At 38.6% G+C, this 26,343-nt stretch overlaps 1 protein-coding gene across 8 annotated transcripts in view; it reads right to left on the reverse strand.

Annotated features, from left to right (window-relative positions):
* The window catches only part of IPCEF1 (interaction protein for cytohesin exchange factors 1), a 180,932-nt gene that overhangs the window by 53,276 nt on the left and 101,313 nt on the right, over positions 1–26,343 (reverse strand). For 5 of the 8 annotated variants that reach the window (XM_025866360.2, XM_025866364.2, XM_025866366.2 and 2 more), the window contains 2 exons: positions 20,990–21,029; positions 20,184–20,353 (listed from right to left, as the gene is read on the reverse strand). In XM_025866360.2, coding sequence (XP_025722145.1) covers positions 20,184–20,353; positions 20,990–21,029 — 210 coding nt within the window. Of the gene's footprint in view, positions 1–20,183; positions 20,354–20,789; positions 20,954–20,989; positions 21,030–26,343 lie in introns of those variants that run through there. The other 3 variants (XM_025866361.2, XM_025866363.1, XM_025866367.2) reach the window with 2 other exon arrangements.

The raw sequence follows: 26,343 nt of genomic DNA on the forward strand, positions 1-26,343 counted from the left end.
TCACGAAGTCCTCTTCTCTTGCCTGTTTCTTAAATGTCAGTGTTCCCCAGATTACCAAACACAAACCTAATCTCTTCTCATTCCAATACTCTCTGTAGGGGACCATATGCACTACCATGGTTGCATGTATCACCACGGTACACACGTATTCAAAATCTATACCTCAAACTGGGATTTAATCCTGAGCACCTGTCCCAGAGATCCAACTGCCTAGCGTATCTGTTCATATGAATGTTCCATAGGTTCCCTGTTACAGATTGATATTTGTTTCCGTGAACCCCAAATTCCTATTCTGAAGCCCTAAGCCCCATTGTGATGGTATTTGGAGGTGGCACCTTTGGGAAGTAATTAGTTTTTAAATGAAGTCCTAAGGATGAATCCCACATGATCAGATCAGTGCCCTTATAAAAAGTGGAAAAGACCAGAGCCCCCCACCTTTCTCTCGCCTCCAAGTAAGGTTACAGCAAAAAAGCAGCCATCTGCAATCCAGAAAGAAAGCCCTCAGCAGACAGAGTTTGTCAGCACCTTGATCTTACACTTCCCAGTCTCCAGAACCATGAGGAATCAATGACTGTTGTTTAAGCTACCAGTTGGAGATATTTTGTCATAGCTGTACAAACTAAGACACGCCCAAAGAGTGACAAATCAGCACCAAACTTACTATCTTGTTCCACAAAATGCCTGCTCCTCTTTCTCCTGTGTCCTTTATTTCATCGAATGATACCACTTTCAATCCTGTTGTCAGGAAAGGATATGTGGCAGACATCTCTGACTCTTCCATCCCCTTCTCAGCATGCATATAAGTCATCACAGAGATCGATCACCACTGCCTCGGTCCTAGGATTCCTTCCATGCACCACCTAGCACCTCCTTCAGCTCACTACTGATTCTCACCTCACTTACTGTGAAGGCTGGCAAACTATTCTCAACCTTCCTCTAATTTTGTCCTTTCTTCCAATTTGGTGCCCAAATCACAGTCACAGCAAATCGTGACTCCTTGAACACACTTCATGTCACTTCTCTCATTAAAATCCTGCACAGTTCCCAAGGGCCCTTGGGCCAAGTCTGAGTGCCTTAGCAGAGCAGGAAGGCCCTTCATGACCAAGGCCTGCTTCATCACACAATTTCATTTCCTCTAATCCCCCTGGCGCCTCAGTCAACCAAAAATAAACCAAAAATTCAAACAAAGAAAAAACTATACTTCCATTTGAGCTGAATTAGAATTGACGCCAAACTTATGGCATTATTATTCCGCAGACAATTTATTTTCAGAGCAAAGAGCCCATCTGAGATGATAACAATATAAAGTCAATCAACAAAAACTGAAATATAAATCACATAAATCTTCATTTGGCGGAATTTTTTTTCTGCACCACTGAAACGGCTGAGAGTCCTTCAACTAAGAACCAAAATGAATTTGAGTAAAAGATGCCTTAGTTTTCCCTCCGTAAACCCTTCCTTCGTTAGCAAAGGCATTTTTTTTATTGTACTGAAGACACTGAAGCTGCATTCAGATTCACAGATAACTGTGTCAAAAATTGCCTTTGCCTATTTGACTTGCAAAAATGCCTTAAAAAATGACAATCACATTGGGAAAATCCTAAAGGAATGACAGTTTTCTCCTCTTCCTCCTCCTTCTTCTCCTCCTACCTGCTCACATCCCTTGTTCCTTGTTATATTAACCAAAATAACTTTTCTCAAATGCATCCTTCCTCCTCAATTGTTCCTAACTTTCTGAAAAGTTACTTGAAAGTTCTGCATCAGTACCTGCAATTTTCCCTCTGTATCCTAATGTAAAAAAGTCTTGTACTCTTGGGGAGCCTGGGTGACTCAATCAGGTAAGTGTCCAACTCTTGATTTCAGCTCGGGTCATGATTTAAGGGTTATGAAAGCAAACCTCACGTCGGGCTCCACACTCAGCTAGGAGTCTGCTTGGGATTCTCTTCCTCTCCCTCTCCCTCTGCCCCTCCCCCTCTCGATCTTGTGCTTGTCTCTCTCCTTTCTCTCTCTCAAATAAATAAATAAATCTTAAAAAAATAAAATCTTGTTCTCTTGCCAGAGGTATCAAAGCATGCTTTGGTTTGTCTTACCAAGTCTATCTTAAATTCCAAAGTGAGAAAATGCTATTCCATTTCTGGTATGATGTTCAACAATCTCAAAGTTACTCTTCCTCACATATGAATCCATCCACTTTCCCCAGCAACTTTGATTTTGTTCATCTCAGTGGGATCTAGTCTTCAGTTGCTGTATTAAACAGCATTAAATACACACTTTTATCAAAACCGTTAGTGTTACACATTCATTTATTCAACAAATATTTAGTATGTACCTTCTTTGTGTCATGCACTATGTCAGATATCTGGGGTATATTAGTGGACCAACAGACAGAGATCTCTACCCTGAGGGAAAATAGACCATAGCTCAACATACAAACACATTTACCAACATAAGTTACATAGCCCATTGCAGGCAATAATTGCTACGGAAAAAAAGATAAAGTTGATCAGAGTAAAGGGGTTCTAACTATAAGCAGGGCAGGTTGCCCTTCTGCTCTGAGATTTATAATGCCCTTCCAACTTCACTCCCCTAGATATAGCTCCACAAATCAACTTAGGTGTGACCTTCTCCAAAACTTTTCCCCTGCTCCTCTAAGCCTAGAATAAGTTTCCTCCCCTTTGTGCCCAGAGGCCGGCTTTGCTTCTATACTTCTCTTCCTGTATTTAGTTATCTATTTCTCTGTTTCTCCAAAAGACTCTGAGCACTTTGAAGGAAATGATTTTGTCATTTATTGTTATATCATTAATACTTGGGACAATGTAGGCAGTCAATACATGAGAAATAAAGAAAGGAGTTTTAGGTGAATGAATGAATGACAGGAACATTGTCTTTTTCCTCTGACAATAAAGAAAATGCTAAAATGAGATGCAGAAGCCACTTTGGAAAACCGTTTGGCAATTTCTAAAACACATAAACATATTATTACCATACAACCCCACAATTCCACTCCCAGGTATCTACACGAGAAAAATGAAAGTTTATGCCCACGCAAAGATGTGCATGCAAATATTTGCAGCAGCATTATTCTTAGTAACCCAAAACTGGAAACAATTTAAATATCCATCAACGGGTAAATAAATAGTGTAGTCTACTCATACAATGGAATATTGTCTAGTGAACTATTGACACATGCTAAAAGATGGATGAACCTTGAAAACATGATGCTGAGTGAAAGCCAGAAATAAGAAACCACATATTACTGTATGATTCCTTTATGTGAAATGTAAAGAAAAGGCAAGTCTCTAGAGACAGAAAGTAAAATAGTGGGGTTGACTAGAGTCAGGGTTGGAAATGAAGATTAACTGTAAATAAGCATGAAGGATTTTATTGATGTCATAAAAATTATTTAAACCTGATTCATTATGATGGCTTCATCACTCAGTAAATTTACCCAAAACTACTGAACTGTAAATTTTAATAGGGTGAATCTTATGATACGTCAAATATATTTCAATAAAATTGTTTTTAAAAATATAAAATGCAAGGAAAGTTTGAGGACTAGAGGACTAGAAACCCATAATGAACTCCCTCCTCTTTGGCTATCAGTAAGACTTGAAAGGCGGTAAAATATGAGGACTCAGACGCTCCTATTGGTAACTCAATATGATCTGTTCAAACTTTACACAAGATTGATTTAATATTTCCCATATTCTATGGCTTAAGCTAAATTATGGCTTCAGTTTTGGACTATAGGAATTTTAGAGACAAAAATATTTTATAAAGAATTTGCCACACTTTGGACATATTTTTGAAAATTAATTAAAATGGGACACCAAATTTTAATATTTAAATGCAAACATCAGTATCTGTTGCCATCGATAATGTTTGGCTCTTTCATACTACAAATACCTTTCAAAATAGACAAAATTACTTCATAAGTATCTACATATATCAGAAAGGTAGAAGGATAGACCTAGAAAAATAAGAGTGATATATATATTCCAGAGTAAGTAGGTTAAAGAAAACCAAACCAGAAACAAAGGAAGTGTGATATAGGAAACTGTTATATATTTCATGGTTAAAAATAAAAAGTATAATTATCTCTCTATTCTCGATGGAATCATAGTTCTCTGATTCTAAGAAACCTGATTTTTTTACACTTCAATAATTCTGAAATCAAGAGGCACCTTAGAATCTATAAGTATTTTCAGTGCTTCACTTCCTCCCAAAACCTGATATTAAATAAACTGTAGGTCTTTAAATAAATAGAATCTTAAATTGGAGGGAAAAAAACAGTTTAGAAAACAAAATGTATGTTTCTTTGTAAGATGCTTTTGTGTTTACATGTGAATATGGATTTACCATTCTTGCAACACTTGAAATAAACATAAGTGAGGTCATCCAGTGAATATCAGAATCAGGAGAAGCTGCAAAACTCCGTTTCCTCCAAACAAACCCATGGGTTGCTCAGTTCTGCCCTCAAACCCCCAGCATGCTGCAAACAGGCAAAATCTAAGCTCTAAGCAGAGCCATCCTTTCTCATGTCATCTTGAACAGTTGTTACTAAGTCCTCACAGTACACACAGCCTTGGGACCACTAATAAAATCTGAATTACAGTCTCTAAAATACAAACCAATATGGAAGAAAAGAAAAGAGAACCTACAATCAATTGTGAAAGCTCCAGTTCTAAAGAGAAAGAGTCATTTTCATACATGGCTGGTGGTGGTACAGAATGGAACCCAATGGAAGAAAACTGGGCAGTAACTGGCAAAACTGCATTTACCCTCTGACCCAGAAATTCAACTTCTAGGATCTGTCCTAAATATAAATATGTGTAGTAACATGTGCATGGCAACATTATTTGCAATAACAAAAGAATCAAATGCATATCATCAGGAGACTGTTGATTACACTGTGGCATCCACATGCAATGAATAACATAATATACATACAGAGTAACTTCCCAGACACAGTAAGAGAAAGAGTAAGATAAAAGATGGTAGATATAGTATGCAAATTTTATGTACAAAAAGAGATAGGATATGCCTCCGCAAACATACTGGCCTATATTTGTAGAAGCAAACCATGCAGGAAATGCAAACATAAAAGGAGGGAGAAGAGAGGGTAGAGAAACAGAAATGAGAGGAAGACTTATCTGGTTGTAATTTGTTACAGTTTTGACTTTGGAATTAGGTAGATGATTTATATTTTTAAAAAACTAAAAAAAAAAAAAATGAAGCAATTCCCAAAATTAAAAACAAACAGAAACAAATGAACCTAACTGAATCTAAACATGGTGATGTCACCCCACACAAATTATAATAACCATTCCAAGAGACCTTAGAGCCCAGAATTTTGACTATACATAGTTGGTGGAACATAGGCTAGGGACTTTTAGTAGCAACATTGCTACTTTTTAAGATAGTTTTAAGTAGTTTCTTCTGACATTCCCCCCACACACATAAAAGAATTGCATGGCACCCCAGGGCTCCCTCATTCTCTGCTTGTGCTAGAGGCCACCACGCTGCTCTGTTCTGATAAGCAGCTCATCTTCCTCTTCCTTTCAGAAAAGGAAACACACGCACATTCTGCAAGTACTACCTGGACCTGCAGGCAGAGAGCTGAGCTTATTAGCACTGGGCTGTGACAAGCACTGCAAGGGAAGCAAGAAAAAAATGATGTTTGCCTTTGTATTGTCTTCCTCTCTTCTAGATATGGCAAGTAGGCCTGGCAGTGACGAAGCCTGAAATCCTGTTAAGGAACATGATAAACTTGAGAAACATCTAATAATAGCTAACATTTACTGAGTGCTAACCATAGGCCATCAAGGTACTACCTTCTTAGCCAGTGGAGGGAAATTAATCACATCTGAGTGTCAGAATTCATGAAACTGATCGGTTTTTAATCTCGTCACCAAACTAGGTGGGCATCATAAAATGGGAAAGTTATGGGGTTATTGTTAAAGAAACAGAACTCAGACCAGAACCGGTTAACTAATCCGGAATCAGCTAACTAATTCTAAATATGAGATGGAATGGTCTCAACCAGGAGCTAAAATAGAAGAGAATCTACAGTCGATGGATGCACAGAAGAAGAATCCCAGATTTGGAATCAGAATATTTCAGTGCAAGCCCCTGATTGTGTGATCTCAAGCAGAGCATGTAACCTCTCGGGTCAGGGTCCACACAATGAAAAGGCAGATAAAACCAGATCGAGGCTAACTAGAGTTAACACGGAGGCAGGTCATGCTGTAAAATTGTTAAAGTTATTTTAAAAATTAACATTTTATTGACATTAATTCCCAGGCATCAATGATAAGAATGGGGAAAAGGAACAGAAAAGACAAAGAATGATCTGTAAAGGGAAAGATGAAGTAAAATGAGTTTTTATTCTGTCCATTGTCAGCTGAGCCCTCTGAGTAACTGTCTCTATGTCTTAGCTCTCCCTTGTCTTCTTTGCATCAGATTAATCGCTGTTAAAAAATATTTTAGGGGCATCTGGGTGGCTCAGTCAGTTAAGCATCCGACTCTTGATTTCAGCTCAGGTCATGATCTCAGGGTCCTGGGATTGAGGCCTGCTACAGGCTCCATAGCACAGATCTGCTTGGGATTCTCTCTCTGCCTCTGCTCCTGGCCCCACTCATGCTCTACATAAATAAAAATAAATAAATAAATAAATAAAAAGATCTTTTTAAAAATATCTTAAATTCTTTGGACAACCATAATGCTAACAAGCTCACTATATCCTTCATACATTACCTAGGTTATGTTTTTGTTAAAATCTCATTGCATTTGAGTTTATGTAACATTACCCTATGAATATAATGAGATTTTAATGCAAAGAGACTCTTCTTACAAATGCCTAGAAATAGATATTCCACATAGAAAATATCAGGTAGATGTGTTTAACTAAGAAACACTGAGGCTCAATTTCCTACAAAACCCACATATTCCCAGGCTGAATTATAAAAAATGGACTGAACCTTTGCAGGTGATCATCGTGATGGTTCTGAGGATGCTCTAAGGAGGAGAGAAAACCATCTGAAGGAAGCAAACCACAGACAAACCACTTGTAGCAGATGCTGCGGGTGAGCCAGCCACGTGCCCCCCTCTTCACGGCCAGGCCAGGCTGGCCAGACTCCCCACTGAAGCACCTGCACCTCTCTGTGGGAGGGCTTCTCTGGTGTCCAGATTCCACCTCTCAGGATGAGCCCTCCAGCCATGACTGATGGGACTTGGTGTTTAAATACCCCCATCTCCTGGCCCCTTGGGGAGAAAACTCGGAGGTGCGTGTTTTCTAAAGGCTTTCAGAGTTCCCCAGCAGAACTGGGCTTCCGTTCTCCAGTCCTAATTTGCCCCCAAAGGAGAGTTTTACCAGCTAACTTTCCACCCTGTCTCACTTCCCTATTCCCTTTCCAAGTATTTCTGGTATCACTTCCCAAATACACTACTTGTACCCAAATCCTCACCCCAGGGTCTGCTTCTGGGAAATCTGTAACAGGATGCCATTTCTCTTGCAGAAATGTTTCTACTCATGGTTCCATCTGCTTGGCATCATAATCCCTCTTCATTATTTCCTCCTAAGTACCACCCAAGGCTATGACTACCTCACTATCATATTAGGTCACATTTCAATGGTGAACAAGAAGTGACTGGCATCCTATTCTATGATTTGTAAATCAGGTCTCCTAGTTAGCATTCTTACTATATTCTTCCATTCTCTTTTTATGGAATGACATTTTAAGTGAAATTAAGTTAGTAGTGAACTTTCTGGTAGTCTGACATATGAAAACAGTTATTGCCTTCTGAAATATCATTTTAAAAACAATTAAGATGGAAACCTCACCATATAAAAGAGTCTTGTGTTACTGTTCTCTGTAATATAAAATCCTGAGCACACAAGGCCCTTCATGATCTGGCTCTGTCCACATCCTCTCTCACCTTTCAGAAGCTTTAAAACCCTAGAAAAAATTTTCACCTACATAGGATTGGTGTCTTCAGCAGGAAAGAAAGGGAGAGGAAGGGAGGAAGGGAGGAAGGAAGGAAGGAAGGAAGGAGGAAGGAAAGAAGGAAGGAAAGAAGAGAAAGCACCACATAGGAAGAAAAGTTTTTAAATGAATATGAAAAAATTTGATGAAATCTCACTATTACAGAATAATTGCATATCCTGCTATCTAATAAACGTTATCTACCATCCATGGTTAGAGCAAGAGTGAGGGAAGAGTAAATAAAGGAATACCATTCAGGAAAATTAAAAATCTGGTGCATTCTCTTTCAAAATTAGAAATTTAGGAGAAATAAAAAAAAATAAGATTGGCTCTTTTAAAATCAGTCAGTATAATACATAATCTTGTCTTCATAGAATGTATATTAAATCTTCCAATACTTCACGAACTTTCAAATATTTTCAAACTGTTTTCATGAGTTTCATAAGGGCCATTAAGCTATGACTCAACCCCGACAAAAATGGGAAAAGGTATTTCTCCAAAGAGGAAGTACAAATGGCCAAAAAGCACATGAAAACATGGTCAAGATTAATAATCATTAGGGAAATGCAAGTCAAAACTACAGTGAGATAATACTTAACATCATTAGAATGGCTACTATCAAAAAAATTTTTTAAAAACCAGAGGGCACCTGGATGACTCAGTCAGTTAAGCATCCAACTCTTGATTTCGGTTCAGGTCATAATCTCAGGATTGTGAGATCAGACTCTGCACTTAGTGCAGAGTCTGCTTGAGATTCTCTCCTTCTCCCTTTGCCCTTCCCCCTCACATGCTCTCTCTCAAATAAATAAATAAGTCTTTTTAAAATAAATTAAATTTAAAAAATTTAAATAACAGAAAATAACAATTGTTGTTGAGGATGTGGAGAAATGGGAACCCTTGTACACTATTGGAGGGGTATGTAGAAACAGTGCAGCCTCTATGTCAAACAGTACGTCAGTTCCTCAAAAAATTAAAAATGGCACTATCATATGATCCAGCAATCCCACTCCTGGGAACATAACAACAACAAAAAAAAATTGAAAGCAAGGTTTCCAAGAGATATTTGTACACTAATGTCCATGACAGCCGAAAGGTGGACTCAACCCAAAGTGTCCATCAACAGACATGAATGGATAAACAAAACGTGGTATGCACATACAACGGAATTCCAGCCTTAAAAAGAAAGGAAAATCTGAGCCATGCCACAAATGCATGAACCTTGCAGACATTATGCTGAGTGAAACAAACCAGTCACAGGAGGGCAAACCCTGTGTGATTCCACTCATAGAAGGTACTAGGGTAGTCAAATTCACAGAGAAGGTAGAATGGTGGTTGTCAGAGATGGAGGAAAGGAGAGAAGGGGAGTTACTCTTTACTGAGTACAGAGTTTTAGTTTTGTAAAATGAAGAGCGTTCTGGAGACAGTTGTATAATAATGTGAATATACTTCTTGTCACTGAATTATATCCTCAAAAGTGATTAATGGGAAATTTCCTGTTAGGTGTATTTCACTACAAGTCTTCAAAAACAAAAAAAAATAAATAAATTTAAAACATTTTTTTAAAGATACTACTGCAAAACTCATTATTTGTCAGTAAAGGAAAATGCATTTACCACGATAATTTTCAAAAGACTGAAAGTATGAAAATCCTGGTTAACGTGTTGTTAACGAGCACCATCTCTTTCACAAATGAGAGTCATCTAGTCCCGTATCTGTGAAACAGAAAAGGAAGAAGCTGCAGAGAGAGCAGGTGGTTTGCTCGAAGTGTTAACTAGCTGCAGCGTCCGGGGGGGCGCTGTCCTCTGATTTCACAGCCAGGGACATCTTCAACAACAGCATGTTATTTTCCTTGTGTCTTTTTTGAAGACATTGTCTCAAACATGTCCTCTTAAATTCTGACTCCTTTAAAAAATATTCAACGTTTTCGGGGCGCCTGGGTGGCTCAGGTCATGATCCCGGGGTCCTGGGATCGAGCCCCGCATCGGGCTCCCTGCTCGACGGGGAGTCTGCTTCTCCCTCTCCCTCTGCCCCTCCCCCCTGCTGCTGCGCGCACTCTCTCTCTCAAATAAATAAATAAAATCTTTAAAATATATATTCAATTTTTTAAATTTCCACTGCATAGTTTCCTTTTGAAATGTTCTTGAAAACGCGTTCTAAAGGGGGCCAAACACAGCAGCACAATGACTGATGAGTTCATCAGTGAGCTTTTCTGTAGAAGCAGCTGGGTCCTTGGCCCTTCAAAGAGCTTGCTCCAGAGGGATGATAAATCTGCAAATAATGACTTCTTAGGAAAATCCTCAGCTGTAACCAAAAGTTCAGCTCATCCCATGGGCCACATGTCATCCTATTGCTTGGGAAATGTGCACACAAGCCTCACCACACAATCATGTATTACCTGAATTCTTCCTCCTGGTTAGGAACTACCGAGCTGAAGATTCCTCCAGGGCCTTCTAGTTCACCCCTCTGTTTTATAGCTTAAATCAACTTTTACACAGGGTTAGTAGGGGCATTTTTTAGAATCTCCAGCACAGAATAGGCCATTCTTGTCAAAAGAAACCATTTCCAGTGTCTAAAAACCCTTAGCCCAATTCTTTTACAACCCCAAATCACAGTATCATGCAAGCACATTTCACCTAAGCGTATATAAAATTGTCTTTCTTTGTGTATTCCTTTGATTTTTTTAAATTTTGTTTTCAAGTGCATTTGATCTTCTCAAAGTTGCTCTGAATTACGTAAAGATCGTTCTTGTTCTAAGTGTACTTGTAAGAAAATGGATCCATAGAGAGTTACATCACTGACCTCAGGGTACCCCACTTTGTAAGAAACTGCAAGACTAAAATCCAGATGATGTTTCTCCCTCATACCATGCTGGTGAAATCCACTTTCCTGCTGCTTGCTTTAAAGAATTTATAAGTTATATACACAGAAAAAAAAAAGTTATATACACAGACACATACATACATGTATGTATACACACATATCAATATATTTATAGATATTATTATTTATACACATACTAATGACTATATAAACATACATATATTTATACATATAAGTTAAAAATATGTATCCCTTTATTTTTAAGTTAGTATATGTGTGCTTATGTATTCTATCACTTGTTGGTTATTTTAAGAAGTTTTAGAATAAAAGGCATTTCTGATTTTAAATTCCACGGATTGATAAACAAACTGTTATAACTATATGTATTACAGCTACTAGAAATGATGTGGATGTATATGTGTTGACATGAAAATATACTGATAATATATTGCTTAGGGAGAAAATCACGTTATAATATTACACATAGTATCATTTTATTTTGGGAAAACATAGAAAAAAATTGGAAACATATACACCAGAATGCTTACAGTGATCACCTCAAGGTGGTAAGATTGTGATTCCTTTAAGTAAATAAATGATCTGGGCTCCTGGGTGGCTCAGTCATTAAGCGTCTGCCTTCGGCTCAGGTCATGACCCCAGGGTCCTGGGATCGAGCCCCGCATCAGGCTCCCTGCTCCGCGGGAAGCCTGCTTCCCCCTCTCCCACTCCCCCCGCTTGTGTTCCCTCTCTCGTTGTGTCTCTCTCTGTCAAATACATAAATAAAATATTTTAAAAAGAATAAATTAAAATAAATAAATAAATAAGTAAATGGTCTTCATTCATTTCTTTCTGTTTGCCTCCTTAGCTGTCTTCTTTTTCTTATTTTGCTTAATCTTATTTTCTAATTTTTCTAAATGAACACATATTATTTTATAAAATTTTTAAGCATTTTCAAAATTAATTTAAATTTCCAGTAGGCAAGAAGATGGACTGTACCAAAAACAGATAAAGTAAAACAGAAGTCGTGGAGACACCACCCGCAAAAACACGTGAGGACGGACAGTGCCGCATCCCCCGCATGGGCGTATCAGTCAGTGCTGTGAGCTAAAAGGGTGGTCCTCTCCTACAACCTGACCTACATCATTAACTCTGGTATCCTCTTCCGAATCAGCAGTGCCCAAGCATATCACTGCCTCCTGAGAACAAGACAAAAGAAACAAAGGATTTCATAGTCTTGGTGTTTCACAATTGATTATGTAAAGTTTGGAAAGATTTTAAAGGAGAATCATATTGGCAACACAAGCCATTGTTCCCACATCATATGAATTGAGCAACAAGAAGTTATTAAAAACAGCCTGCCCCAAGTAGCGACTGAGCTGATCATAAAGCTTTAGTGGGAGACCATTATTCTAGAAATCCATTCTGGGACCTACCAAGGAAAATAAATCTTAGGACACAGTGACAGATAGCATCAGAGACAATACACAAATTAAACCAAAGTCCCCTTTAAAGATTTTTCGCACATACCTGAAATTTTAACAAGGGAAGTAACAGAATTCAAAAAGTCCAAAATTATTCTAACGTTCAGATTTTCGAGTGGTACCTAAACAATCCTTTTCACCCATGAGTCGTCACCTTGAGGTAAACTGCTCACTTATAGCTGCTAAAACATCCTATTTTGCCCTGTGTAGACTGGCAGTATTACACCTTCCAATTTCCCCTTTCCAGTACAAACTCTAGGAACGACAGTTCATCAATTTTACACAATTAGTCTGAATTGCCTTCTTCTGAAGAAACATTTTTAAATATTGGAATTTTGTTCAGGATACACTCAGAAGTTGGTTGTTGATTAACACAATAAATGAAGTTCAAATAAATTAAAGGCCCATTTTTTTTTAAGATTTTATTTATTTGACAGAGAGAGCACAAGCAGAGGGAGAGAGAGGGAGAAGCAGGCTCCCTGCTGAGCAAGGAGTCCGATGTGGGACTCGATCCCAGGATCCTGGGATCATGACCTGGGCTGAAGGCAGCTGCTTAACCGACTGAGCCACCCAGGCATCCCTAGAGGCACATTATTAATAAAGCATCTCATTTTGGTATAATTCTGGGAACCCATAAGGTGTTCAAGAATGCTTTGATTAATTGATTTATATAACCAATTGATAATTAAGCAATATAATAAGTAATTCATTCAAAAAATACTGGTGCCCACTCTGTACCTACTAGTTCTAGGCTATAGTGACACAGTTTAAACCAGACATGTAAAGAATATACCCTCAGCTGTTTACACTGTAGTGGGTAAAAGAAGAAAAAAAGAATATAAGCTCTGATTGAAGTATTCATAAATTCCTCAGAAATTTTTTCCAATCTATGGTAAACCCATGCAGACATTTTTCCAAAATCTATGCTAATAGGTGATTGCTAATGAAAGGTGCAGAAGACTTAAGTGTCTTTTTCCAAGGAAAAATGAACTCATTCTTTATTTTTCTCATCTGAAAAAAAAGACACTTTATATTCACTGAAACTTTCAGAGGAGTTGTCTCACAAAAAGAGAAATTCTGGCTTTCAAGTATCATTTTCTGCAAAAGTAAATTTTGCCTAATCTAAAAACCGATTAGATTGTTGCTGTAGAGATTCTCATAAAACTGATTCCAAGAAAAAAAATCCCTTCCTCTGAAATTCACATGAAACGCAAATGCAGCTAAAGACCAAAACATGATATAGACCCAATTGCTTGAACTCAGACAGTGAGGGAGGAAACAGGTCACAGCTGGGCAGGCAGACTGGATTCTCAAAAATGGAAAAGTCTGCATAATATGTATTAAACCAGATATTAACCTCAAACCTCATCAATTCAAATGAAATAAAGAGTTGGTCGATTCACCTTTTCTACGCGAGGCCCAGGGGCCCCGAGCCTCCCTTGAATTGTTGATGCAATGGAACAAATGAAATCAGTGAACAGTTACTTAACTAGGAAACAATGCAGGTTTCTAGTAATTTTATACAAAGATAGAATGTACAAAACTAAAAGAAACAGTAAAAGACCAAAACAGTAGAAGACAATGAGTCTAAAGGAAATTCACATTTTTAACCATATTCTTCCTCCCTCGGTTTTCATATTATTTTCTCAATCTCCCAGGCTCCAAAACTTGGAATCATTCTTATTTTAGCCTCAAATGTTTTGTGTCTTATACCCAAGCACTCGACAGACTTTGCCATTTCTTACTGGTAAACGTGTCCCACATTTTTACTGTGTCTACTACAGGCCAGGAGTTCCTGTCTCAGTGCCTGCATTTTGTCATATCTACTAACTGACTTTCTGGAAGCTCCTTTATTCTCCATACATCCCACTTATCACTGCTAGGTTAATATTTTCACTCGCTAATTTCATTAGATCATTTTCAGACTCAAGAACCTACAGTGGCTCCCCACTACCTACTGGACCAAATCCGCATTCCTGCACAGTGCATTTGATGCCCCCATGTACTGGCCCTGGCTCACCTCTCAGTGGGGACACCAAGCAGCCCAGGGAAAAAGAGCCTGGCCTTGGTATTGGCAGATCTTGTTTTTTAATCCCAGCTCTGCCATTTACTCTTTACTTGACTTCGAGCAAGTTACTTCAATTCCCTAAGCTTCAGTAAACTCCCTTGAAAAATGGGAATAATAAGATCTCTCTTGCTAGGTTATGGGAATTCAATATAATGCCCAACACAGTGGGTTGGCACAGCTCATTTATATTTTCATTCCTTTGTTCACATAGTCCCCTAATTGGAATGCCCAACCTCCCACCCAACTTCCCTGGGGCAGGGGAGGGAATCTGTCTTCCCAAGGCAGGTCTTAAGAGAACCTTCTCCCTGAAAATTTTCTATATTCACTGCAATGCATAGAAATAATGTTTTCTGATTGGTGAAAACTGTGTTTACCTCGGAAAGGAAATCTTTGACCAAGGAAATCATGCAGATTTGGAAAATGATTTTTTTTCTTTAAAAAAAAAAAAAAGGAAAAACATACCTTTTAGATAGGAAAAAAGAGAGAGAGTTGAAAAACTTCCAGAGATTAAAAAAAGAAATCACTGTGGCAGAATTCCCTCACATTTGGCCCAAACTATTTCCCCTTACCCTAGAATTTACAGAATTCATCTGTACTGCTCAATCTCAGGGCCACTTTTTTCACCAATATTTCTTTGATTATGTCATTTACACAGCTCTTTCTCCTCTACCAGTCTAGAAGCTCTTAACAGAGAAAAGAAATGTAGTCTCTTATTTTTTATTCCTATAATAGCATCTACAACTGTTAGTCCAAATTATTTTTAAGATCTCAATAATACTGGTAGAATGAAAAGTAGGTGGGTGGATAGGTGGATGAGTAGGTGGATGGATGATCAACTTTTCATGTTGGGTTCACTTAAAAAGAAAATTTTTTAGGGAGCCTGGGTGGCTCAGTCAGTAAGCACCTGCCTTTGGCTCAGGTCATGATCCCAGGGTCCTGGGATCAAGCCCCGCATTGCGCTGGGCTCCCTGTTCCACGGGAAATCTGCTTCTCCCTCTCCCACTCCCGCTGCTGTGTTCCCTCTCTCGCTGTGTCTCTATCAAATAAATAAATAAAATCTTCAAAAAAAAGAAAAAATTTTAAATCGATTCTCTGTAACTAATATTAAACTGTGCTTTCTTAATTAAAGCCTAAATTGTTTAGGCAATGCCTCCCAAGTTGTATACCAGCATAATGTATACATCCCCTTGATGTATTTTAATAGTCCACACACGCTACTGGATAAAGTAAGAAAATACACCGCTGAGGATGAGTAAATGCTCTCTGAACAGAAACATTTCAGAACTTCACTAATTTTAAATGGGTTATATAATACACATTTACTTTATAATCTGGGGTATAAATAAAATCCAAAATATATTTCCCAGGGGATGAAGCAAGATTTTAATTAAGAATTCTTATAAAAGAAAAGTAAGTTATAGCAAAACAGGGAAAATCTAAAACCTTAAAAATGTAAGATAGTTTTAATAACTAAGTAACAACATCTCAAGGATTTATCTTGTCACTAATTTATAGTGGCACGCCTGAAGGAAAACAGTCACTCAGAACTTTGCTCCTCCTTCACCAGAGAGAAGTTGGTCCCAAACTTCTCCAGCTGTGCCTGAAATCCAGGTGAAGTGCTAGAGTGCAGGGGATGTCCCTGGGAAACCTGCCAGCTCCCTTTCTACATTTCCGGCCCCAGTATGGTGATCTTGATCAACAGACCCTTGTTTACAGCCAGGGGACATGGTTAGAAATAATCTTTAAGAAAAATAGCCCCTACTAAAATGTCACCAAATGGGAGCAAATGTGCGGGACTTACTTAGGACCATGGAGCCCTTCTAGCAAATCTCAAATTGCACTTTGCTTGTATCTATTTATAAGAATACAAGTGGAAATCTCTTCACTGGAAAATTACTTTCCATCAAAAGCAGTCTTTAACCAACCCATTTCTCAAAATTCCCAGGGGTGATGTAAATGCTGATGACTCCTAAACCTTATATATAGTTTATGAAATCAACAAATATTAATTGAGTGCCTAGTAAGTGTCAGACAGTGCACTAATGATATACTTGTGGTCCTAGCCTACAGAGATTATCAGTTATGGAAAACAGAAAGCCTAACAAACATGTGCAAAAGAGAAAGAGGAGTATAAAACTGAGAAAAGTATAAGCTGCCTATGGGAACAGGCAGAGGCGCTCTGAATTAGGTCAGAGGATAAAGTAAGACCATGTAGAAGAAAAGCTACTTAAGCTAAAATTTGACGTCTGAGGAGGTCAATGGGATTATGTGGGAGAAAGACTTTGGGGCATGGAGACAAACAATTTTCTGAGCTGACCAACAGCATGTGCAAAAAGGCCTAAAGAGAGTGCCAGTATATGTGATGCTAACAAGGAATTTAAAAAAAAATTCTGTGGTTGAAGGTTGAGTGGCGAAGGGGAGGGGAGCAAAATCAGAGAGATACAGGTCAGGAGACTCTCACAAGCGAGGAAAGAAATTTATACTTCATCCAAGGAGAAAGGGAAAACAATTGTGCGTATTACAAATGCAGGATTGTGAACAGCCTGGATTTTTATGGGCATAAAACTTGAATATGGTTTTGTAAGACCTGGCATGCACTGTTGTGTGTTGTAACACAGTCTAAGCACATAATATGGGGTGTGAAAATGGCAGCTGAGTGTCTGGACTTGACCTTTCTCAAGGAAATCCGGGTAAGACTGTCTGAAGCATAAAGTGTCATGAAGGAAGAAGAAGGTACACCATGCCTCCATCACTGGGTAGCCGTACAACAGAGAGGTGCCCAGAATGGTGAGGGTGATACCTCTCCTCAGGTAGTGTCAGAGAGCAATAGAGACAAGCAAAGGGATCCCATGAGATTGTCCTACTTTCATGTAAGAATTGCCCTAGCTTCCATCTCCAGAGCTGTTCCCTCAGAACCCTACTGGAAACAGTCATTTATCCCGGTGTCTGCATGGGGTCAGGCTGGCATACGGCAACAAGCCTGGCTGCGGAGTCAAAGGGGCTTAAGGTGATCTGTTTTACCCGCTTTACTACTTGTGTCACCTAGGGCTACGCACACAATGTCCCTGAGTCTCAGCCTTCCCAACTTTCAAAACGTGGTGACAATTACTACCTCGGAGGGTGTTTCTGAGAAGAAAGAGCATGTGTGAAAGGCACCTAGAATATCCCTTAGCATAATAGTAGGCATTCAATAAGTGGTAGTTCTTGCTGGGTGGCTATTGGCTCCATTACCTCCCAGCATCAGGCCATGGAAGAAAAAATAAGGACTAGGGAAGGGAGAATAATAAGTTTGCTCATTAGGCGTAGGTGCCTTGGGAGCTACTTTGTTGAATCTGAATTTCTTGGGTGGCAGAAAGTAAATAAATGTTCTTAGCTTGAGGATATGTGTTTGGCTCTTATTTCACAGTTGACATCCACATGGATACCAGGAATATGACTGCTAATTAAGTGTTCATTGAGTAGCCTTTTTTTCCCCCCATAACAAACATATAATTAAGATGTCAGGGTATGCATGTACACCCACTCCTGTGGGGGTGTGTGTATGTGTGTGCGTAACGAGAGAGAACTCCTCTATAACACAGTCATAGACTGAGGAGTTGGAATGTTCTTCTGTTAGATACCACTAGTTTATTAGGGTAATTCCAAGGCCAGATAACAGTAAACTCATTCTCCCTTCAATGTTGCTAATCTAACTCTATTTAAATACGTGATTTGCTACCCGAATACTGCTTTATAGATCTGAATGAAGGCCAAGTGAGGACTGGATGCTTAAGTGTGTCTCATGCTCTCTCCTTTTCCTCTTTCGAATCTTGTCTCAGCTGACACTTCTGCTCCCTATGGAAGCAGTTGATTCCTAACACCCAAAATAGGTAACTGTCCTCTAAGTGGCTGCTATAAGAGAAGTTTTAGCCAAATGAGCCAATAAGGGCACATCAGCCAAATCTGTAACTATGTGTGATTCAGAGGGGGCTTCCTTTAAATTCTATGAAGACTGACAGCACTCAGAACATATTTGTTGAATAATTTGTTTGAGAAAATTAATGCCATACTTATATCTGAGTTTGTTACTTCCCACAACGTGCCATGCCCCATCAATACCCAATCCTTGCAACAGCCTCTGGAAATTCCCAGAGAGTGTTAAAAGGTGTATCAATAAGTCCTCTCATTTTATAAAAGATGCAGATTATCACTTGCCACAACTACCCAAAAGCAAGAGCCTAAAATAATACGCAACAAGAGGAAGAAGTTTATATTGACCTTAACTCCTCTTAAGAAAAAAGCTGTGTTCATTTAGGAACAATTCCTGAGGATAGAAAGTGAGACCCCAGTCCCACGTTGCCTTAAATTGGGTAAAACTATTTCACCTTAGACAAGAGATGATGACTGCATCCAGAAGGGGAGATGAAAAGAGAGAAGGGACATAGTGGGATATTGCATACCCTGCAAGGTGATTCTTTCCTGCAACCCTCCCAAATCTTCAATAAAGTTGTTAAAGCTCACCAAAGCCTCGAAAAAATATATTTTTATGGAACTCAATGAAAGATGTTGTACCACGTTTTGCATGGGGTGAAACCAAAGCAATAAGCTTGAGAACAGGGGACTGGGGAGGAGTTGTAGGGAGAGAAGCGTGAGGATGGGAAGGAGAATGCTTATTCCAGAGCACTGGAGTTGGATCTGGGTCCAGTCTTAGCAAACCTTTATAGGACAGGTGCCTTGGGGCACGTGGATAACATAAATTTCTTATTAATTGCCAATGAATGTAAATTTGTCTACTAAAAATCTTACCTACAAACTATACCCAGCACTTACATTACATTTATGAAGTTACATGCTCTAAAGCTCTGCTGCTTGAATGATGGGCATCCACAAGCCATTTTAGAAGAATGGTGTCACAGGGGAAAAAAAAAATTCTTGCTTATGGGCAATCCCTAAGTAATTTCCCCTTAATTGATTAAAGGACACCCATTGCTGATCTTCACTAGACCCCAAAAGAAACTCCAGCTCTCCTGAGATCAGCAATTGGCTACCGGGTGTTAGTAAAAAGAATTACTATATGAAAAGTCTCTATTCATTCACTGTTCAACAATATCGTTGTCCTAAAAATGTTTCCAGCCAGGAAAAGATCAGCAAGGCTTCTAACAATGACTTTATTTTCAGCTCTTCCCAACAGAAAACTAGCCTGTGAGGCAGACCACAGAAGTGTACTGCTGATTAAAGATAAGTTAGGCAACCTTCTTTTCAAGTGTTGTCTGATCACCCCTCTTTAATGCCATCACTTAGCATGCCAAGGCGCAAGAGCCAACAGTCGGCAACACAGTGCAGGTTAGTGAGTCCAAAACCAACCCACCCGATAAAGAAGGGCAGAGGAGAACACAGTAAAGGAGAAAGGAAAATACGTTCTGTGGACTGAATCAATTTACACCCCCAGCAGGTCTTAAAGCTGATGCCCTTTTTTCGTAGAAATCTTAATAACACAAAGTTTCCAGATAAAGTCCTGTCCATGTAAATCCTGAAATGAGTACAATTTGTCATGAAATAGTAACATGAACAGACATGGAAACCCTCCTTCAGCCAGCATATAAATTTGGACACCCCTCTCCAACCAAAGATGAGTCAAGCAGGATGATTTTTCTCTTGCATTAAAATAAGGTAGAATAACCTACATATCTCTTGGATCAGGAACGGTTTCTAGAACTTATTTGTTTATTAGCTCTATTCCAAGTCCCAGAAATAAAAATGAACTTTCCCATAGGGCCCACCTGCTCCTCAGTGCTCTTTAATCCACCCTTGTCCAAGCGGCTGAAAAGGAGAGGAAGACAGTAGACTCACCATTTGATTGCTGTACCAGTATAGCGACGTTCCCTTCAGCACTACCCAGAACTTTTTCCATTTGTTGCTCAGGAAAGTTCCTTTTTCTTTTTTCTTATACAGCCACCCTTGGCAGTCAGCATGTCCCAGGTCTTTACAGGATATCCTCCTCCGGCTCATGGTGAAAAACCCTGCAACAATTATATGAAGAGGTAGGTAACATATTACCCTGGTATATGCGACAGAGTGAAAGGTAACTGTTAATTGTTTACCTCTTGGGAGTTGGATTTTTTTTTTTACCAAGATTTATGCACAGTAAATGCAAAAAAACAAAAAAGTCTCGTTTCTTTATTTTATTTTTAAGCATTCATTTGGTGCTTAGGAGGTACAAGATAGGACCAAAGAAACAGTGAGACTAGAATGCAAGTGTTAGTCTAAGAATATTATTCAGCAAGAATAAGTTGAAATAAATGAAAATCGTGAGGCTGACAGGCACATCATTGCACTAACACAGCTCCTTCCAAAATAATAGCAGTCCTTATGCAACAGATGGAGAAGGGTTAATGCCCACCGAAACACAGCCACTTTCCGACTCAGTGCCGGCTTTTCTAAGCTTTATTGACATACCCCGAGGGATTAATCCAAATGAGCAGCATGCCATCATTTCTTAAAATCGATCCAAAAATAACCAAAAATTTAATCTGCCATCCACCTTCTGCTATTAGCATTAAGACGGACAAAAATCTGATCCCAAAGAAGGCATCGGACAGAAAACCCTCATTCACGCACACAAAAAGGGGATAAAGAAACAAAAGAGATCTAATTACCTTGAGTTTTCTTTCTCTGCTTCTGACGCAAGGGAACCTGCTGATAATGCAGGAAGGAAAGAAAAGAGGAAATTTCTGATTGTGTTGTAACATTTGTAAAGAGAGAAGGAGGGAGGGGGTGGCAGTGTTTATGAGCAGGATGGAAGCTAAAAAAAAAAACTCTCCAAGCAGAGCTAAAGGGGAGCTACTCGCTGAGGCACAAAATGTGCTAATTAGAATCGGCATACATTGGGCTGAACCTGAAGAAAGATACAAAGATGCGTAACTCGGCATCTATCACTAATGTTTCCTGTTTCCACCACAGACAGCTTTCGTGCTATCACATCAGTTAGGACAGGATGATGTGCACCTAAGTTCTTAAAAATAATGATATATTTCCCCTTTGATTGTGTGTGTGTGTGTGTGTGTGTGTGTATGAGAGAGAGAGAGAGAGAAGAAAAAAAACCAGATCCTGCTTCTTCTCCTGCAATTTCTAAATAACACCAATTATTTCAATAAACCGGGAAGATAATTGTGATCTCACAATATTACAGGTTCACATCAGATTATTAAATCCATTGCCCTGCCCCTGCATAGGGTGATACCTAAACCACATGAATTAAATATCCCAGAAAAAGAAATTCCACAACCTCTTTTGGTGACATCGAAGTAAATACCAACCCTCCTTATCAGGAAATTCTTATCTACAGCCAGATTTAAATTACTCATTCTGTCTTTAAGCATCTCTGAATATTTCTCACGGGTTTTACAGAAGATAAATTAATTTCAACGTCTATCTTATACTAGCTCTTCAAATATTGAAATCAGACATAAGATAACATATCTGAAGGACACATCTTTCACAATACATTTTAAACAATTTGTGTCAGATCAGACTATCAGCAAAAATAGGTAACAAAAAAAAAATGCTTTCAAATGACCCTGTGTGTGTGTGTGTGTGTGTGTGCATAGAGAGAGACATTTTAGATTAAAGGAGTTCACTTTTTCTCCACAATATCTAAGCTGATTTTACTCAGATTTAAAAGACTTAATCTTATATGTTAACAAGTAGAGAATTTGAAAACACTGTGATAATTGCAGAGCAGGTCTCGTAAGTTGGCATGCAATCATCCTACATTTTAAAATGTTATTGCAGAGGCACTTGGCTACTGGTCTACGTACCTAACTATTGATCTAACACAGTTATTGTATATGGGCCTATATGTGTGAAGAGGGAATATGACATAGGGGTAATAGGATGGGATTTGTAAATCCGGAGGCCTGAAATCAACTCCCTTGCTGTCATAATTAGTAGCTGTTATTACGGGAAAAGTTGATTTACCACTCAGAGCCCACTTCCTCATTCGTAAAAGCAAGATATTTCTAATAATTCCAATCCTATGGGTCTCATAGATATTCAACAAGATTGCATGTGAAAATGCTCCAAAAACTAAAAAACATTATATGACTATATGTCATATAATATTATATTATTACAGATATAAGCAAATACTTCATACTAATAAGCAAAAGTTTCAACATTTTTAGGCCAAGTAGGACTTGTATTTCCTTCAGCAATGATGACGAAGTCAATGGGCTTAAATTATATTTCCTGGGAAATCTCATACTAACTTTTTTTTTTTTTACATATGTTAGAAAGAAATTTTATCCCTGAAGGAATCAATCATCCTTGTGAGACACGGACATAACAAAGGCAGTAACTGCCTTAAATTTTAGATAAGAATAGAGTTATTACAGTCATGACATGTGACTAAAATTTAGGCATAGGATGACGCCAGGGTCCTAGTCTCAGCTCCACTTCCCCAAGTCTCTCCCACCCTGACCTGCATCTTGGTCTGAAATTCCCACCATTTCTTCAAATGGTCTCCTGGGGTCTATTTACTATGTAATTACCTGAGATCAGGGAAATCGGTTAGTACCTACCTACTCAAAAATTTTAGCCCAAATACATATATCATTTGGACAATTAAAACTTAGGTAAGATCGAGGACTAAAGGCAAAGAAGAGAGTAAATAAATTTAGCTGTGGAAACAAGAGGCATTCCCAAAGGGTTCTGGCCCCAGATGAACAAGGTGAATCACACTAGTTCATACAAAAAGAGCAACTCTAAGAACAAAAGAAAGGAAAGTCTCAAGAGGACAACTGTAGAACCTGTGAAGGGAGGCAGCTCTCAGACCATCTCTCCTCACTGCAAACCAGTGAATCTCCTCCATTCACCCCCTTCTGAGCTCCGGTGGGACCGGGAGCTCTCCAGCTTCTCCATCCAACCTTAGGGCTGGCTCCAGAGAAAGCCCAAATGAAACTAGGTTTTGTCTCAGTTTTGCCAAGACCAGCCCTCGGTGTTTGCTGGTTTGCCTCGCTGGGTGAGAGTGGGAGCTCCAAGCAGAAGGACGATACCTCAAACAGGGTGAGCACCCAACACCGAGAAAGGATTTTATTCAGAATTTTTTTAAGGAGAGCAAAAGAGTTTATAGTCAGTGAGTACACCCTCCTCTGGCAATACTTCTCCTAAGACAAATTATTACAAAATCCATATTAACTGTTCAAACTGTTTCCCCCAGCCAGAAACAGAGTGCATATTATAGAAATAACAAATTATAGGGAGTTTCAGTTTCACCTGATGTATATGAATTTGAAACCTACATTGGTTTACATGAGAGAATGAAAACAATCTTGAGAACTTCAGTGAGTTTAAGATACATTTTACTCCTCACAACAGGAAGTGGAACCCACAAACTAGTCAGTTTCAAAAAGATCTTACATGTGGTTTTTTTCACTAGGTAAGTGAAAAAAAAAGCCAAGCAACCAGTTGAGCAATTTATAAGATAGTTTTTTGATAGAGAAATTACAACTCATTATCATAACAAGTATCCAGAGCCTAATAAGATCTTCCCATTGGGATGTTGTGGGTAAAAGGGAAGAATTACTCTAAATTCTGAATTTACACTAACTTGATTCTAAAATATGGGGGAAATTTTTCTTTTAAATATATATTTCCTTTTTACTGGAAAACAGCACTTTTATTCTACAAAATGGTTACAAAAATTCATTTGGTTACTAATCATTTAAAAACACAGATATAACAAGCAAAGGAAACCAGTACAAAATATACAAAGGGACCTCCTTTGATGTTGAGTGATGATGCTAACACCCAAGTTACAGGGTAATTAGTACAGTGACTTCTAATCTATATAGTAATTGGTAAATCTTGCAGGCACAGTTTACCCCCATGATATATTAAAACTCACAGTAAGATGGTTTGTCATTGCATGAAACTTCATAATGATTCTGGTCTTTAGCAAAATTATACAGTGATATGATAGTAAATGGGCCCTGATTTGTAGCATTTACCAGTTTCCATGGTGTGAAGCCTCCCATCATTGTCAATTTCAAGCTACCAGTACTTTAACCAAACCACAAAATTCCTAAATATTTTACAGTCAATTCCAACTGACAGAGCTGTTAAGAACATTTCTCCACAAACGGCTTTCCCCCACAAAGATCTTTTCTCCGTCCTGGAAAATTAAACTCAACTTTATAAAGGGAATTTTAAAGTTTTCAATTATTAAAACTTTACCTGAGAAAATACATGAAAATCTCGCTTATTTTTTTTTCAGAAGACTAAATTGCTCTGTATATATTACACTTAAGGGTCTGGATTTTGGAGAAATTCTGGAATAAGGGTATAAAATTGGGAATCATCCATGTACAGAGAGTAGAAACCTTGAGCTGGGATAAGATCACCTCTGTGTGTAGAATAACAAAGAATTGAAGTCAGAATCTGAAGGAGGCCCAATTTGTTACACAGAAGTAACAGAGAAGACAATCAAGGAGACTGAGCAGAATAGCCAATGAAAAGGTAAAGAAAATCAGGAGAGGGGTTGTTGTGGAAGTGAGGAAGAGAGTCAAAAGAAAGGTGAGTTCAAACCATCAAGTCCTGCCGATATAAAAGAGAAAGATCCACTCTCAGGTATGTACGGCAGCCCAACGAAACACATGCCCGTGTGCACAATGCAAGTCACAGACAGTTGTGAATTGCAACACGGTGGTGGTAGAGCACAACTGTGGGAAGCTGAATGTGTGTGGGTATGTGAGTGGATAAATACTGTCACTCTCATTCATTGCTGTGCTCTATCAGAACTAGAGCTGCATGGAAAAAAAATCTCAGAAACACTATATTGAAAATTAAATGTCTATATTAATGCTATTGTTTACAGTATTGTTAAATATTGCTTATAAATACTAAAACTGCATGGGAATGATAACCATCACAATGTAACCTGGGGTGAATGACAGGGAAATAGCAAAAGGAAGGCATCAGTAGGAAAACGCAACTGTGTTTATGTTTTATTACTTTAAAAATAACATTAAGGGGCGCCTGGGTGTCTCAGTCGGTTAAGTGTTTGACTCTTGATTTCAGTTCAGGTCATGATCTCAGTGTCGTGAGATCAAGCCCGCAATGGGCTCCACGCTCAGTGGGGAGTCTGCTTGAGACTCTCTCTCTCCCTCCCACTCTGACCTTGCCCCTGCTTATGCTCTCTCTCTCAAATAAACAAATAAATCTTGAAAAAATAAAAAAATAGTTCATAGCAGCAAGGTTCACAATAGCCAAACTATGGAAGGAGCTGAGATGTCCTTCAACAGATGAATGGGTAAAGAAGGTGTGGTTCATATATGTAATAGAATATTACTCAGCCATCGGAAAGGATGAATACCTACCATTTGCATCGACATGGACAGAACTGGAGGGGATTGTGCTAAGTGAAATAAGTCAAGCAGAAGAAAGACAATTGTCATATGGTTTCACTCATATGTGGAATATGAGGAATAGTGCAGAGCACCACAGGGGAAGAGAGAGAGAAAAGTAAACGGGAAAAAATCAGAGAGGGAGACAAACCGTGAGAGACTCTGGACTCCAGGAAACAAACTGAGGGTTACAGAAGGGAGGGGGGTGGGGAGATGGGGTAACTGGGTGATGGGTATTAAGGAGGGCATGTGTTGTAATAAGCACTGGGCGTTATATGCAACTAATGAATCATTGAACATTACATCAAAAACTAATGATGTACTATATGTTGGCTAACATTAATAATAATAATAATAATAAATAAATAAAACATCAAAAAGTAAGAAAAGAAGGAAGAAATATGTACTCAATGAGTTAGAATATGAATACAGTTGAGGTTTCTTTAACTTAACCCACTGAGAGCAATATTTAAGCAATACTGTAAACAATAGCATTAATATAGACATTTAATTTTCAATATAGTGTTTCTGAGATTTTTTTTCCATGCAGCTCTAGTTCTGATAGAGCACAGCAATGAATGAGAGTTACAGTATTTATCCACTCACAT

This window comes from Callorhinus ursinus, unplaced genomic scaffold (genome assembly GCF_003265705.2).
Source record: "Callorhinus ursinus isolate GAN/ISIS: 27379988/994484 unplaced genomic scaffold, GSC_fseal_2.0 scaffold6, whole genome shotgun sequence".
NCBI lineage: Eukaryota > Metazoa > Chordata > Mammalia > Carnivora > Otariidae > Callorhinus > Callorhinus ursinus.